This window comes from Pygocentrus nattereri, chromosome 17 (assembly GCF_015220715.1).
Source record: "Pygocentrus nattereri isolate fPygNat1 chromosome 17, fPygNat1.pri, whole genome shotgun sequence".
Lineage (NCBI taxonomy): Eukaryota > Metazoa > Chordata > Actinopteri > Characiformes > Serrasalmidae > Pygocentrus > Pygocentrus nattereri.
This window is the reverse complement of record NC_051227.1, coordinates 1042306-1059039: the sequence shown is the minus strand read 5'-3', so window position 1 is coordinate 1059039 and position 16734 is coordinate 1042306. Positions and strand designations below refer to the sequence as shown.

At 42.9% G+C, this 16734-nt stretch overlaps 1 protein-coding gene across 1 annotated transcript in view; it reads right to left on the bottom strand.

Moving 5' to 3' along the window:
• col4a3 (collagen, type IV, alpha 3) overlaps positions 1 to 16734 on the bottom strand; it is a 106042-nt gene that overhangs the window by 13686 nt on the left and 75622 nt on the right. The window contains exons 35-43 of the mRNA XM_037546897.1: positions 14129 to 14227; positions 13843 to 13932; positions 13556 to 13695; positions 13135 to 13261; positions 6563 to 6643; positions 6266 to 6367; positions 4918 to 4965; positions 3190 to 3375; positions 318 to 448 (exon numbers count right to left, since the gene is read on the bottom strand). Of these exons, the coding sequence (XP_037402794.1) occupies positions 318 to 448; positions 3190 to 3375; positions 4918 to 4965; positions 6266 to 6367; positions 6563 to 6643; positions 13135 to 13261; positions 13556 to 13695; positions 13843 to 13932; positions 14129 to 14227 (1004 nt within the window). The remainder of the gene's footprint in view (positions 1 to 317; positions 449 to 3189; positions 3376 to 4917; positions 4966 to 6265; positions 6368 to 6562; positions 6644 to 13134; positions 13262 to 13555; positions 13696 to 13842; positions 13933 to 14128; positions 14228 to 16734) is intronic.

Genomic DNA, 16734 nt, shown 5'->3' with positions numbered 1-16734 from the left:
AGCACAAATCCTCTCAGCCTGGTTCAGTGAGTACCACAGTAAGTTTGAGGTTTTTAATGACCACTTCAGCCACCAGATCTCAATCCAATGGCACACCCATAAGATGCAGCAGAACAGGAGAACTGAACCTGCAATAGTTATGTGAGACACTCAAATTAACCTGGACCAGAATATCTGAGGAATGCTTTTAGCACCATGTTGATTCTATGCAAATGGGAGCAAAGGGGAGCCTTACGGCATATCGGAATGGTGTTCCTTATAAAACGGCTGGTGAGTTTATATTTGGTAACTGTTTGGTAATTGTTTTAGTTACTCACAGGTGGCCCCGGTAGGCCACAGTCTCCTCTGGAACCAGGGAGTCCCGCTGGTCCGAAAACCCCACAGTCACCCTTATCACCTTTCAGGCCAGGACCAGGTAGCCCTTGAGGACCACATGGCCCTGGGGGTCCTGCACATAAACAAATAAGGCCAAGAACCACATGAAACACATATAATCACACAGAGGAGTATGAGTTTTTTTCCATTTTCCAAAGAATAAGAAAACATTTCAAATTATATTCAAAGTAAAAGAAAAAAACAGTGCACGACACCAAGGGCAAAGAAAGAAGAAACTTTGATGAACCTTAAATTTGCTGTGCCAGAAACATACTCACCATGTTCATTTGTTAATCTTTGCTTACACCTTTATATTAAAATATATATATATATATATATATATATATATATATATATATATATATATATATATATATATATATATATATATGCCAGTTCATTTGTGTCTGCATACTGAGGGGTTTTGGATTAACTACCTGTCCTGTGTTTCTGACCCTCTGCCTGGACTTTTGCCCCTGTGTTTTGGATGATTGGTTTTCAGACGGACTTGCTGTTTTTGACCTTTGACCTGTGACCTGTATGCCTTTTGACCATGAGTTTTGGATTACCCCTTTTACTATTAAACCTGCACATGGATCCTTCTTCAGTTTCCGAGTCTGCTTTGTCACAGAGGTGAGATGGCAGCCTAGAATGAATTTAGAAAGTATGCCAAACTGGGCTTCCGGTATGGCGATGTAGAGGGAGGACGTGCGTGTGAGGAGCTCCAAACATATGACTTTCTCTTTTAACTTTTACTATCGTGAATTTGACGCCTAAAAGCCTCATAAACTAAAACATAAAACCCTCGTTTGATATACACTGATAACGATGAGCAGTGTAAAGCAAAAGGCGCAGAACACCCAACCTCCAGCGACCAGGGCCTCCGCCAGCCTAGCCGGCAAATTAGCAACCATGGCGGCCGCGGCTCCCGTTAAGGAGAAAGAAAGAACAGGTCAAGGTGAGAGCGAGCAGCCGGTGCCCCTCTCAACTGATAAGCTTGTCGCCGAGCTCGCCAAGCATCGCGCTGGACTACTAGAAGACATCACAGTCTTAATTCAGAACTCTGTTAAACCAGTTTGTATCTATTTCAAAGCCTTCCTGTTTTTTTAACAAAAGCTTTTTTTTCTTCCCTTGATAAACAGTTATTATCATTTGTCTGGGAGGGTAAGACCCCTAGAATACATAGGAATCTTCTTCAGCGACCAAGAAGTATAGGAGGTCTTGCTTTCCCTAATTTTTTGTACTATTATTGGGCAGCCAATGCACAAAAGATAGTTCTATGGTATCAGTGCCCACAGTTAGACTGGTGTGTCTCAGAAGCAAATTCCTGTATTAATTCGTCATTGTTAGCTCTAGTTACTACTAATTTACCTCTACCCATCTCAAATTATACATCATGTCCAGTTGTTAGATCTACTTTAAAAATATGGTTTCAATTCCGACGTCATTTTGACTTCAACAAGTTCTCTAACTTGGGTCCTATATGTAATAATCACTTATTCATTCCTGCAAAAATGGATCAAACTTTCAGTGCCTGGCATAGTAAGGGTATAATTAGATTTTCAGATTTGTACATTAGCGGAGTTTTCGCATCTTTCACTGACCTTGCATCTAAATTTCAGTTATCATCCTCATCTTTTTACCGTTACCTTCAAACCCGGAATTTCATACGCAGTCAATGTTCAAACTTCCCAATTTTACCATCTAAAAACATTTGGGAGAAAATTCTTGAATTGTCAGTGTTTAGCAAGGGTCTGATCTCAAGAATTTACAATATGACTATCAATACTGATAATGCACGAGTGGATCGAATACGAACTGCGTGGAATACAGAGTTAGGTGTAGTACTATCAGATACCACCTGGGAGTCTGCTCTGAATATGATCAATAAATCATCATCTTGTGCCCGACTTAATCTTATCCAGTTTAAAGTACTCCATCGAATGCATTACTCCAAGATTAAATTGTCAAGAATTTACAATGGGGTAGATGAAATTTGTGATCGCTGTCGCACTGCTAGAGCTGACCTTACTCATATGTTCTGGTCTTGCCCAACGTTATATAATTTTTGGCTCACAATTGCAGAATGTCTATCAGCAGCATTTAAATTAAAAGTTGCACCGGATTTTCAACTTGCTATATTCGGTTTGATCAGCGGCTGCACTCGTGTTCCAAACAGGATCAAAGAAGCTATTGCCTTTGCTTCACTTCTTGCCAGACGAAGAATCCTACTTAGTTGGAAATCACCTCGTCCCCCATTGGTTTCACAATGGCTTTGTGACCTTATGCTTTTCCTTGGGCTGGAGAAGATCAGGTTTTCTAGAAAACACTCAACAAAAAAATTCTATGTGACATGGGACCCAGTGATCTTGTATTTTGAAAAACTAAAAAGTCTCCCAAACACCTAGGCTCACCCTTCCTCTATCCATATGAATAGGACTGATAACGACCTTAGCAACCATGACCTGACCTTACTTTTACTTTTACCTCTTTAATTGACCATCTAGATATAAGGAATGTAAACTGTTTTATCATTTTAATGTGTTTAGTATTATTTTAATGTGTGTGGTGTATTTGGTGTTTATTTATTTATTTCTATTTTTATTTATTATTTTATTTTATTTATTTATTTTTATTTGGTTTATTTTCTTTTTTTGCAAATGGAAAAAAAATGTGGAAATAATTGTTTTGCCTGTTGATTGTATATCTGTATATTATCACAAATAAAAAAATTAAAAATAGAAAGTATGCCAAACTAAAACGGCTTACATCAATCAAACAACATCAGGTGATATTTTATGACGATCAGCTCACCTGGGTTTCCGGGTGGTCCATCACAACCTCGCTGTCCCTTAGGTCCATCCACACACAACCCTTGTTCACCTGGTTTCCCAGTGGACCCAGGTAGTCCTGGTAGACCATCAAGCCCACGGTCCCCCTCTGGTCCATGTCTACCTGGTGGTCCCATGGAGCCCCCAGGCCCGTGATCCCCTTTTTGGCCTAAACACAATATAAACACATGTAGTTCAGGTCGGTAGGCTATGTCTTAGATGATTTGAACAAAATGATGTTGCTGTGAAAAACCATTCGCCCCCTTTGCAGCTTCTTCTATATTTGCATATTTTTCACATTTGAATGTTTCAGATCATCATGCTTTTAACATTAGACAAAGATAACTCAAATAAACATAGAATGCTGTTTTTAAATGATTATATTTATTGCAGTTTATTTATTGCACCCTACCTTGCCCTATGTGAAAAACCAACTGCAGCCTTACCTACTAAATCAACCAGTTAACCAAATTCATTGGAGTATTGGGTTCAATTTCACTAGACACACCCAGGCATGATTACTGTCAGAGCTGTTTAACCCTAACATCATCCAAAAGGAACCTGTCTGGCGATGTTAAGCATGTTAGAAGGTCTCAAAAAAGCAGCACGTGATGCCACTTTTAAAGAGACCCACATACAAATGCAAAACAAATTAATTGATATCTACCGGTCTGGAAAAGGTTACAAAGCCATTAGTAAGGCTCTGGTACTCCAGCAAACCACAGTGAGAGAAGGTTTGCTCATCAGTTTGTGACTAATAGCTCAATTGCAGTTGGGTTATGTGGCAGGACTATCATCCAAGGCATGCAAGCACCTCTGAATGGCTCAGAAGAAACAAAATTAAGGTTTTGGAGTGGCTGAGTCAAAGTTCTGACTTGAGTGCCATTTAGATGCAGTGGCAAGACCTTTAAAGGGCAGGTCATGTGTCATTTGCCCATTTATAGACTCTGTCAAAAACTCTCCAATGTAGCTGCACTAAAACAAGTCTGCAAAGAGGGGTGAACCAAAATGCCTCCTTAATGTAAAAGACTCACTGCAAATGTTTTATAGCAGTTGTTACTGCCAAGAGTGGCACAAGCAGTTATTGGGTTGAGGAGGCAGTTCATTTTTCCGCATGGGTGATCCAGGTTCGAAATAAATCTTTATCTTCAGTAAATGGGATGATCGTTTAGAAGCTGAATTTTGTGTTCACCTGTGTTGCATCTATCTTACATTAAGATTAGTTGGACGATCTGAAACACTCAAACCTGACAAATGAATACAAGCATTCGGCTTGTCGGAACGCTTTTTGCAATGTTTTGGTCACTAGTTTCTTTATAACGTTCCAGTCTCGCAGCCTTTAAACTGGGCATACCAACATATACTGAATTTTGAATTCTTCTAACATGATTTTAAATGGAAGAAGAATGCAGTGCATCGGAACAAATAATCTGAATGTGGTTTGGTCTGAAGACAATAAGATCACATAAGGATTGAACATTTGTACTCATACATGTGTACAGAATTGCTAAAAGCGAGGAGCTCTGTTATTATATTAACGCTAAATGGCAATGTTACAACCAGTTGTACTTGTACTGCATGTACTTCTGCCACCACGAACGCCACCAAAACATGCAAGAAACAAACTCTCCCATTTGAGGGGGTGCAGAATCTGGTATTATGTCATGCATAAAAAAAAATTGTATCACATTTATTTGTAATGGACACTTACCTTTCCCACCCTTAGCACCTGGTGGTCCTGGTAGTCCGTATCCAGGAACTAAAAAGGAAATTACAATTAAGTTGAAACACTGTTTGTGTGTTCATGTGGGTAACTGCATGTTGTCAGGCTGTCTCTGTTGGCAAATACACATATATTGTTGTGCTCCTATATCAACCAATCTACAGAATGAGTTCCAACTGCAGTCCCTCAAGATAAAAAGATGCATTATGTTATCTATTTAAACCCAAGGCATTACATGAGACAGTAATAAACTAAGGACCAGTCCCATTTCACCCACTTGTCACTTAGCCCTCTGTTTTGCTGAGATAGAGGGGTAGGGCAAAGTGTTAGGTCTACATGGCCCTCCAAAAAAAATGTCTCAATAGCTAGCTAGCTTATCTTCCCGGTTCCACCTGAAATAGTCCTGCAGTTCTGACACCTGAAGCACCAGAAACTTACTGCTGCACCATTTAAGCTGGAACAGGAAAATTCGAACAAAACGCTGGCAAATAGCTGACTTCAGCATCCTATCACTGAAGAATTAGGGGTGGGTAATCATAATTAATTGTCTTAAATCCCCTCTTTGAAAGCATATGATACTGTAAATGTGACAGTGAGGCCGCTGAACTTTTCCCTTCTCTGCTATCACTGAAGTCGGCCCGGGTCGCCCAAAGATCACCGCTAGTATCCTGTTAATCTGTTTGTGTTAGTCTATTTTATTATTTTTTTGTGTTGTCCCATTTCATAGGGCAAGATTACAACCACTACCCCTTGTAATTCCGTTCCAAGGAGATAGGGTGACACACGAAAACAAGCAGTAGGGGTAAAAGAAGTAATGAGATTGGGCCTAAATATATACAATATCATCATGTATAGGGTGCTTTTACTGGGGAGTGCCAGAATTATTGTGATTGTATTTTTGAAGGTGCTGACTCATAATGACACAATCCCCCCAAACACATGCCTGTTAATAATAATAATAATTAAGATCAAATATTTTCTATAATGTTTCCAAACATGTTTTGTCAGACATACAACAAATTGTACACACGCTCACTCCTCTTTCTCTTTAGCCACACAGTGAGCAGTTTAATCCAGTTATTTTGTAGTGAATGTGCCTCCAAGTCTGAAAATCTGTTTGATTAAAAAATTGTGTTTTCATTTTGACTTGTCACATTTTTTGCTTTTGGTTTAACGAAAGATGTTATGAGTTGTGTACGAAGCCAAAGGATTTTAGTCCAAGTCAGTTAAAAGTTTGAAATGTGTCAAACTCTGAATATTTGTATCAATTCAGCAAAATGATCTCATAAGCATCTGGGACTGAGAACGCATTCGCATATTTGTGCAAAGTCTTTACCCCCTTTCTCTCCTTTCAATCCAGGAGGTCCAGGGATGCCATCTTTGCCCTGGCTTCCTTTGAGTCCTACATACCCTGGTTCACCTGGTAACCCTGGAGAACCTAATACACAGAAATAAGAAACAGAGACACCGCTCACACTCTGTATCTCCTGCTATCATTTCAAAACAATTTTATGAAATTAAATAAGAATTTAGAAAAAACATGCAGAAATGCACACATTATATGGATGCATACAGTACACACACACACACACACACGTCAACAACATCAGCATAAACTAAATTTAGGAAATACCCAAAGGGCCTGGTGGTCCTCGGGGACCTGGGGGACCTGGATTTCCATCGCTACCACTTTCTCCAGGTGGTCCTGGGCATCCTGGAAAGAGAAAGATGGAGAAAGAGAGGGAGTAAATGAGATACATTACCTCTAGATAAACAAAGACCACCATCCCTGGTGATGCTACAATACCATCACAATACCTAAAGCAGCATTAAGTGAGAATTGGTACTTTTCACGCTTGGCCACCCCTACAGTTTCAGAGTGTATTTCACTTTTAAACCACTGCTGTAAATACAAATCACAATGTGAGTCTTGCTCATGAACACGTGCGTTTGTTGATGAGCCGAAGGATACAGAATCCAAATCCCCTTCACATGCATCACACAGGCATATGGCAGATACAGATTACACTAGCGCTATCAGTTGATTCTATGTGTAAACAACCAAAATTGTGAGCGAAATCTGTAACATCTATATACCTGTGTGACACTCATGCATGCGAAGGGGGGGTCGAATTCTGCCAGTGAGACGGAATTCAGCACAACAATATCAGGAGAGAAAGAACCATGTCGAGAGTAATATTACAGGATTTTACTACAGGAGGCTACAAACATTCAAGGCTTATCAAGCATGATACTGACAAAGACTGGCACAGTCTTTTGGCTTTAGATGAATTTATTGCTTTGCACGCCAGGCTGAAACAATCAGAAAACATCAGCAACCAGAAAAACTACAAAACACTATGAGAGAGATCTGACCAAAAGGTTCAATTTAATGGCAATCTCCTGTTTTTGTGCTGCGTTTTGCAGAGTTTGCACTGCCTACTCAGGTTTAACTTCTATGTCCTGCTCTAGTTGGAAAAACGTGAGTCAGTGAGGACACGTGAGAAAAACGTGAGGACAGTCGCCAGTCCTCTGTGTGATAATGTGCTGTCACATCGGAATCCCCTGTCCTTGACGTCCAGGCATTGCACCTTAATGCAGTCTTTTCAAAGATTCCTCAACTTTAAGCTTCACTTCTCTGTGGAGTGTTGAACATGCTGTGCTACTGTATGGACGTAGGTCGTGTTGGACATGAAGTAGGTGACCGATTATGCTATGTTTTTTTTAGCTTGCTCAGAAATGGAAGGTAGCTTTGGGGTATTCTTCTTTCATTTAAGGTAGAACTGAAAAATTCAAACAAGAAGCTGGTGACAAAGAAGCTTAAAAGCAAAGTAGCTCCTTATTACCCTGGTTAAAAAAGAACTTATAGCTGACCACCAAAAAGTTTGTAGAATTATTATTTTTTGGTGTCTGAATGTAACAGCTGTACCGTTAAAGGGGGGAAAATCTGAACAAGAAGCAGATGAATAGGAAGTCAAGCTCAGCCTTGGTTGCCGTCATTAGTTAACTCCACTTCTGGAGAGCGGTGTAGTAATATTCTTTGAGCTTTTTTATTCTTGTACAACATTCCTTGCAAATCATGTGGCATATCTATGTCCCTCCACTGACTGCCACCTCTGCTGACCTCACCAGAAAAACTCATCCAGCGTCTAAAACTCATCTAGCAAAAAGCAATTGGTCAAGTTATTTTAGTACCGACAAGATTACACGTTTGCACTTTATGTATTAAAATATATGTACAATATGTATTGAATATGTGTTGATACAATATTGCCATGCAAAGCATCACAATAAGATGCTGTATCACATTTTTCTCCATCCCCTACGTTTTAGTGAAATTTACAACTTGTTACTTGTCCATGGTATCATTAACCCTGCTTATGGAGTTAGTTGTAATGCTTTTAATCTTACTATTAATGATGTTTATCTCTCTAATCTGTAGCAGATATTGTAACGGCCAGTATTTAGTAATGTGTACACTGTCCCTTTAAGAGCCTTAAGCTAAGTGCGCAGGCGTGGGTGCGCAGCTACGCTGAGAGCAGAGAGGTGTGTGTGTGTGTGTGTGTGTGTGTGTGTGTGTGTGTCACTGGGTCCACAGCAGTCTATTTATTTCCTTTCTGTGAGTAACGCTGCTCATGAGCTTTGGGAAGTATTAGTTCATGTCTGAATTGAATGAGGAAGTAAGGGGAACACCGCCCGAGTGAGTACAAGTGCTTAAATCACGGCTGCTCCACGTGACGTCACCTGCCCCAAAGTTCACTATCTGGGTCGGAGCTGGGAATCTGAGCGGCTCCGGCTCCCACGCGTTACAGCTGGCCCCGAACACTGTCCTCCTGTCCCCTGGACCTGGTCTCGCTGGTCAGTCCGAATTCTTTCTCTCTCTCCGGCTCGGAGTCTGTTCACCTGCTGAACGCAGGGGTTACTGATACCACACTGGGCGGTTGGTCGAGCTTAGTTGGTGGATCTGTTGAACTGACTCGCTCTAGCATTTGACCGGGACCTGCTTCTCTGCTGAGTGAACTCAGCTGAACCTTTCCTACAGCACGAGAACTGGACAAGTGCTACTTTCATCACTGAACGCGGACGTCTGAACTGCCAAAAATAAAAAAAGAGAGAGGGAGGGAGACACGAGTGAACTAAGCCATCAGCAGCTCTCAGCTCTTTGCTGCACTGGGAACCTGAAAGCACTCATCTTATTGAAAGGTTGGGGTGAACTGAGCTGAACTTTGACTCCACACAGCTGCTCACTTAACATATTATTCCTACTACTGTAACTGGGGTCACTACTGTTACTGTGATGTATCTGAAGATTTCCATTCTGAGAATTTACGGTGACATGCTGGGTGTTGTGGGGTTTCTACATATGAGTGTGTGATTCTCATTACTGAACTGAATGCCAGTTAGTGACCGTTTCCACACAAAATGGCAACTTACACAGACCCCCAGTTTAGCTTAGTTAGTTGCACCCGCAACATTTCAAAGGCTCATGAATAATGTTCTGTCTGGGCTCATCTACAAATGTTGTGCAGTTTACCTGGATGACATAGTCATAGCCTCACCGACATTCGAGCAACATCTGGCCGACTTACGAGAAGTTCTTTCAAGACTCGACTCCGCTGGCCTCTCCCTGAAACTGAAAAAATGCCAGTTCTGCTTGAAGGAGCTCACCTTTCTTGGGTAGCGTGTCACCCCTTCAGGTATTCAGCCGGACCTGGGCAAGGTGCAGGCTGTGACTGACTTTAAAACTCCAAGCAGTGTGAAACAGGTCAGGCAGTTCCTTGGGCTCACAAGCTACTATCGCTGATTCATTCATGACTATGACTGAACCCTTATTTGCACTTACAAAACATGATTCTTCATTCGTGTGGGACGAAAAATGTGAAGCTGCTATGAACTTTCTGAAAAGCTGTTTGACCTCAGCACCCATCTTGAAGTGCCCTGATTTCGGCCGTCCTTTCTCCATTCACACTGACGCGTCTGATGCGGGCCTTGGTGCAGCTCTGATGCAGAAAAACGAGGAAGGTCAAGACGTGGCAGTTGCATATGCAAGCTGTACCCTCCATAAAGCTGAAAAACCTTACTCCACTCCTGAGAAGGAATGTTTAGCTGTCATTTGGGCACTGGAATACTTCAGGCCATATGTAGAGGGTCTTCATGTGACCATCTTCACTGACCACAGCAGCCTGAGGTGGCTGATGTCTCGGCCCAACTCTTCAGGAAGACTCGCTAGGTGATCACTGCGTCTCCAGGATTTTGACTTTAGTGTGGTCCACAAGCCCGGAGCCAAAAATAAAGTGCCAGATGCTCTGTCTCGTAATCCACAGCCCAGTGTGGGTGCCGTTACGGACATACTGCCCGACTTTGCAATAATAGGCAGCCTGGATCTCCGTGCTCTACCACCTGTCATGCCCGCAGACCGGGAACATCTGCGGCAACTGCAGCTGGATGACCCGGTAACCGGCAAATTACTGCATGATGTTGAGAATGTGGCCAGTGAGGAAATTGAAGGGGACAAGACACATAAGTACATTGTTCAAGATGGTCTGTTATACTACAGTGACCCAAAAGCATCATGTGTGCTGCACCCGATGAAACAACTAAAGTTCTTTGCTCCTTTGTCACTGAGAACCGCCTTGTTAAAGTACTACCATGATCACCCACTACCCCGCACACCTTGCGGAAACGCATACATTCTTGTTTTTGTTGATTATTTCTCTAAATGGGTGGAAGTGTCCACCGTTAAAGAAGCCACTGCTCAGACCACAGCTAACAAGTTCATGACTGAGGTGTTTGCACGCCATGGCACCTCAACCTACCTAATTTCTGATGGGGGCTCTCCATTCATCAGTGACTTCTTTGAACATGTGTCTGCTTTTGGGACCGAGGACAGACTGACCACAGCATACCACCCTTAAACTAATGCCACGGAATGTGTCAACCGGACACTAAAGGCTGCAATTTGCTCTTATGTGGGTGACAAGCACACGTCTTGGGATAAGTACATCCCCCAAATCTGCTTCGCGCTACGCACAGCTCCCCATGAAAGCACAGGGCACAGTCCATCAATGATGTTATATGGTCATGAGCTCGACACCCCTTTGGACCTACTCACACAACCTTCACCCGAAGGTACAGATGAGCCTGACATTCCTTACCCAGAGAACTTGAGGGCCTCAGTCAGAGAGGCGCATGACCATGCCCATGCAGCTCTCAAAGCCAGTCACGTATGTCGGAGACATTATTATGACCAAAGGCGCAGTAAGGTGTCCTATCAGGTGGATGACCTGGTCAAAGTGAAGACACACCCCAGATCTGATGCTCTTGCTAACTTCACTGCTAAGTTAGCACCTGTGTACACTGGCCCTTTCCGTGTTTCACAGAAACTTTCAGATGTGATTTACAGACTGACAAGAGTGAACACTAATGAAGACGCAGGAGTTTTTCATGTAGTCAACATGCAGCCATTCCACACGTGGGAATCAAGCATCCTATCTGGAGATCCGGATGATCTTACAAACAGTTCCTCGTCTGAAATACTGTCAGCCCTTTGTTGTTGTCATGCCTGTTGACTCAGACTCATGGGAATGCGCTACTGATGACTGGACCCATGTCCAGGACTTCTCTAAAGATTGCACTGACTACACCGACTGTAGAGCTCAAAACACTGACTTGGATGACTTTGAGCATGCGGACAGACACTACTCACTGAGACAAAGACGTGTACCTAGGATCACTTCTGGGTGGTCTCAGACAAAGTGGACCAATCCCTATCACACTCGGGGGCTGGGGCTTGAGTAGTGCATGCAGGTAGTGCGGCTTGCACAGTTAGTACATTCAGTACCTGTTAACTGTTTATTTTCAAGTTTCTATTCGACATGATGTAGTGTGGGGCGGCACGGTGGCGTGGTGGGTAGCGCTGTCGCCTCACAGCAAGGAGGGCCTGGTTTCGATTCCCCGGCCGGGTGACCGGGGTCCTCTCTGTGTGGAGTTTGCATGTTCTCCCCGTGTCTGCGTGGGTTTCCTCCGGGTTCTCCGGTTTCCTCCCACAGTCCAAAGACATGCAGTCAGGCCAATTGGGTGTGCTAAATTGTCCCTAGGTGTGAGTGTGTGAGTGACTGTCTGTGCCTGTGTGTCTGCCCTGCGATGGACTGGCGACCTGTCCAGGGTGTATCCTGCCTTCCGCCCGAGGACTGCTGGGATAGGCTCCAGCTCCCCCCCGCGACCCTGACGGAGAAGCGGCTTGGAAAATGGATGGATGGATGGATGATGTAGTGTCCTGTTGTTTAGGTACTGTTGGCACCTTATGTTTTTGTGTTTTCAGAGAAAAAAAAAAGGTATTCGCTCAAACTTTTGCTCAAAATGTTTTTTTTGTTTGTTTTTGTGCTGTTTAATTTTTTTTCATTCCAGTATACGCCGTTCTGTCATGTATGCCAATTGTTTGCGTATTACTCTTTATGCAAGCGTGGCTGAGTACCATTACTATGTATGGTTGTAGTGCTACTGTCTGTTCCTTAGGTTGCGGCTGGGGACAGCCTTTAAATGGCCCGGGGGAATATGTTACGGCCAGTATTTAGTAACGTGTACACTGTCCCTTTAAGAGCCTTAAGCTAAGTGCGCAGGCTAGAGAGAGGTGTGTGTGTGTGTATCGTGCTGTATCACGGAGACCACTGGACCCAGCTCTTTATTCATTTCCTTTCTGTAAGTAACGCTGCTCATGAGCTTTGGGAAGTATTAGTTCATGTCTGAACTGAATGAGGAAGTAAGGGGAACACCGCCCGAGTGAGTACAAGTGCTGAAATCACGGCTGCTCCATGTGCCATCACCTGCCCCAAAGTTCACTATCTGGGTCGGAGTTGGGAATCTGAGCGACTCCGGCTCCGAAGCGTTACAATATGTGTAGATTGTTTGTACAAAAAAAGTAATGTGGCTTAAAAGTTAAGTTAGGCCGGAGGATGTGCCACCCTCTGCACTGGCTATGCTGACTACACTTCAGTGTCAGGTTGAGAATGGAATGGTCAATCACCCAAAAATATCCAGAGCATCTACATACTCCAAAAGCAAGTGTTTGGAAAAGTGTTCAGAAACTGCTCACTCATAAAGCTCTAGAAATTCTGACGCTGTGTATTGCACTTTAAGCACTAAGAAGGATCAGAAAATGAACAAGTAAACAAAAAGAGGTTAGAACTGATTGATGGTTGAAAATACCTGGCGTTCCTGGTGATCCATCGTTTCCTTTGGCTCCACAGGGTCCATCTGGGCCTGGACATCCTACAGGGCCACACATTCCTATTTCTCCCTTCTGTCCTTTTCTGCCTGAAATGCCCTGCTGACCCTAGATGGGGGGTGAGGAGAGAGGCTTGAAACTACAAGAAGAATCCAGACCAATCTTCCAGCAGCACATTCGTGAGACTATCGTCCTCAGCATGCCACTTAACTGGCACAGTAAGGCACGTTGGTCTATGCTGGAGTACAGCGGCTTTGCTCATATTTCACAACCAAAAATATCCAGCCAAGATTATCCATCAATATTAAACAGCCACAACATTTAAAACCAGTTTCTGTGCATGAATGTATTAAGTGGGATTGTACTGCCCTGCAAAGGCAATCACGTCAAAGTGATATGCACCTTATTTCCTGGGCATCCTGGAGGCCCTGGCTCAGGTGGGCAAGGTTCGCCTTTGACCCCTTTTGGTCCACATACTCCTGGAGTACCATGAGGTCCTGGTTCTCCAGGGAGGCCATACTCCCCCTTAAAGCCTTTGATACCTGGTGACAGAAAGGAAGCAGAGACAACATCTGGAGAAGTGATCATGTCACATATGTGACTGACATGTGCAAAAGAATAGGATCAAAAGCAGGCAAACATGCAGAGCCCAGAACTACAGTTTTCCTCTGTATTTATGTGTGTGTTACCTGGAAACCCGATAAATCCACAATCTCCATCATTGCCAGCGGGACCAGGGGGTCCATGGCAGCCATCAATGCCTTGGTTTCCAGGAGGACCTGAGAAAAATAACGAGAGGGAGTTAGAGAGGGTGAGAGAGAGCATACAAGAAGAGGAGAGAGAGAAAGAAAAGAGTAAAAGGAACAACAAGAGACAGTAAAAAAAAAAAAAAAAAGCAATGGCAAAAAATCGGGGTGGAGGGACAGAATAGGATGAAGTAATTGGTATGATTTTGAAGTGGACTGAGATTGTTACCCGGTGGCCCCGGACATCCTGGTTCTCCATTCTTCCCATTGTCGCCATTACATCCTGTCTCCCCTTTGTCACCTTTTTCACCAGTAAGGCCAATATCACCTACATAACACCAAACACAACAAATAAAACTTAAGTCTGTTTTTGAGTATTCCTTCTGCTGGTGGAGTGCCAAAGTAAACTTGTGAAAGTTTTGGTTTCTGATATGCATTTAATTAGTGTTGGGTGACATTGATAAACTTAATTTTGGTCTGAGTATTTCAGAAACTGCTGATCTGCTGGGATTTTCACGCACAACCATCTCTAGGGTTTACAGAGAACGGTCCGAAAAAGAGGAAATCCCTTTATGACCACAGTGTACCCATCTTCTGATGGCTACTTCCAGCAGGATAATGCACCATGTCACAAAGCTCATATCATGTCAAACTGGTTTCTTGAACATGACAATGAGTTCACTGAACTCCAATGGCCTCCACAGTGACCAGATCTCAATCCAATAGAGCACCTTTGGGATGTGGTGGAACGGGAGATTTGCTTCATAGATGTGCAGCTGACAAATCTGCAGTAACTGTGTGATGCTATCATGTCAATATGGACAAAAATCTCTGAGGAACGTTTCCAACACCTTGTTGAAAGTATGCCACAAAGAATTAAAGCAGTTCTGAAGGCAAAAGGGGGACCAACCTTTTACTAGCAAGGTGTACCTAATAAAGTGGCTGGTGAGTGTATATATTATATATACACACACACTATATTGCCAAATTTATTCACTCACTCATCCAAATCATTGAATTCAGGTGTCCCAATCACTTCCATGGCCACAGGTGTATAAAACCAAGCACCTTGGTTTTACTGCAGACTGCTTCTGCTTCTACAAATATTTATGAAAAAATTGGGTCGCTCTTAGAAGCTCAGTGAATTCCAGTATGGTACAGTGATAGGATGTCACCTGTGCTACAAGTCCGGTTGTGAAATTTCCTCACTACTAAATATTCCACAGTCAACTGTCAGTGGTATGGGACTGGGAATGACAGCAACAGTGGTAGGCCATGTAAAATGACAGAGCGGGGTCAGCAGATGCTGAGGGGCATAGTGCGCAGAGGTCGCCAACTTTCTAGAGTCAATTGCTTCAGACCTCCAAACTTAACGTGGCCTTCAGATCAGCTCAAGAACATTGCATAGAGAGATTAATGGAATGGGTTTCCATGGCCGAGCAGCTGCATCCAAGCCTTACATCACCAAGCGCAATACAAAGCGTGGAATGCAGTGGTGCAAAGCGCCGTAACTGGACTCTAGAGCAGTGGAGACGTGTTCTCTGGAGTGACCAATCACGCTTCTCCATTTGGCAATCCAATGGACGAGTCTGGGTTTGGTGGTTGCCAGGAGACGGTACTTGTCTGACTGCATTGTGCCAAGTGTAAAGTTTGGTGGAGGGGGGATCATGGTGTGGGGGTGTTTTTCAGGAGTTGGGCTCCGCCCCTTAGTTCCAGTGAAAGGAACTCTTAAAGCTTCAGCACCAAGAGATTTTGGACATTTTCATGCTCCCAAATTTGTGGGAACAGTTTGGGGACGGCCCATTACTGTTCCAACAAGACTGCCCATAGGTGCACAAAGCAGGTCTATAAAGACACGGATGAGCCAGTTTGGTGTGGAAGAACTTGACTGGCCTGCACAGAGTCCTGACCTCAACCCCATAGAACACCTTTGGGATGAATTAGAGTGGAGACTGTGAGCCAGGCCTTCTCGTCCAACATCAGTGTCTGACCTCACAAATGTGCTTCTGGAAGAACGGTCAAAAATTCCCATAAACACTCCTAACCCTTGTGGAAAGCCTTCCCAGAAAAGTTGAAGCTGTTATAGCTGCAAAGGGTGGGTCGACATCATATTAAACCCTATGGATTAAAAGTTCATGTGTGTGTGAAGGCAGACGAGTGAATACTTCTGGAAAAAATAGTGTATATACAGTACGTATTCATATATACACACACACACAGAGTGCCCTCCACAATTAATGACACAATTTTTATTTCAGAAACATAAACTCACACTGAAAACTGTAGAAAAATGTAACCTTTAACTCAAGTGAATAAAAAAATAAATAAAATAAAAATCCCTGACTAAGAAATCATTATTTTTCATGAAATCACCTGTTCCACAATTATTCGCACCCCTAACAATTCCTAGAAAATAAATGTAATTGAAGCATTTCAAATGAACAGATTCTACCTGTTAGAAAGAATGTCTTTCAAACCTGACATATCATGTTTTGACTGGACTAACCTAACACAGCTTGTTATATTCCAATTTTGTTATATTCCAATTCCAATTTTCCATGACTGCTGTCTGTTGCTAAATTTAAATAATAAAAAATAAGTATTCCATTGTGATGCCAATACTGGTGTATCATTATAGCTGATATATTTTCCAGCATTACATGAACAGATTCAAGCAGGGGACACTTTGAATTATGCTAGTTTAAAGGAAAGTGTATATATCTGTACAGGTATGATGAAGGCATATTATAGATTAATCAACATGGAACAATGAATGAAGGGGGTATCCATGCTCCAGTGCTCTTGGGGCAAGTTTTAGAGGATTATTGTACCCAC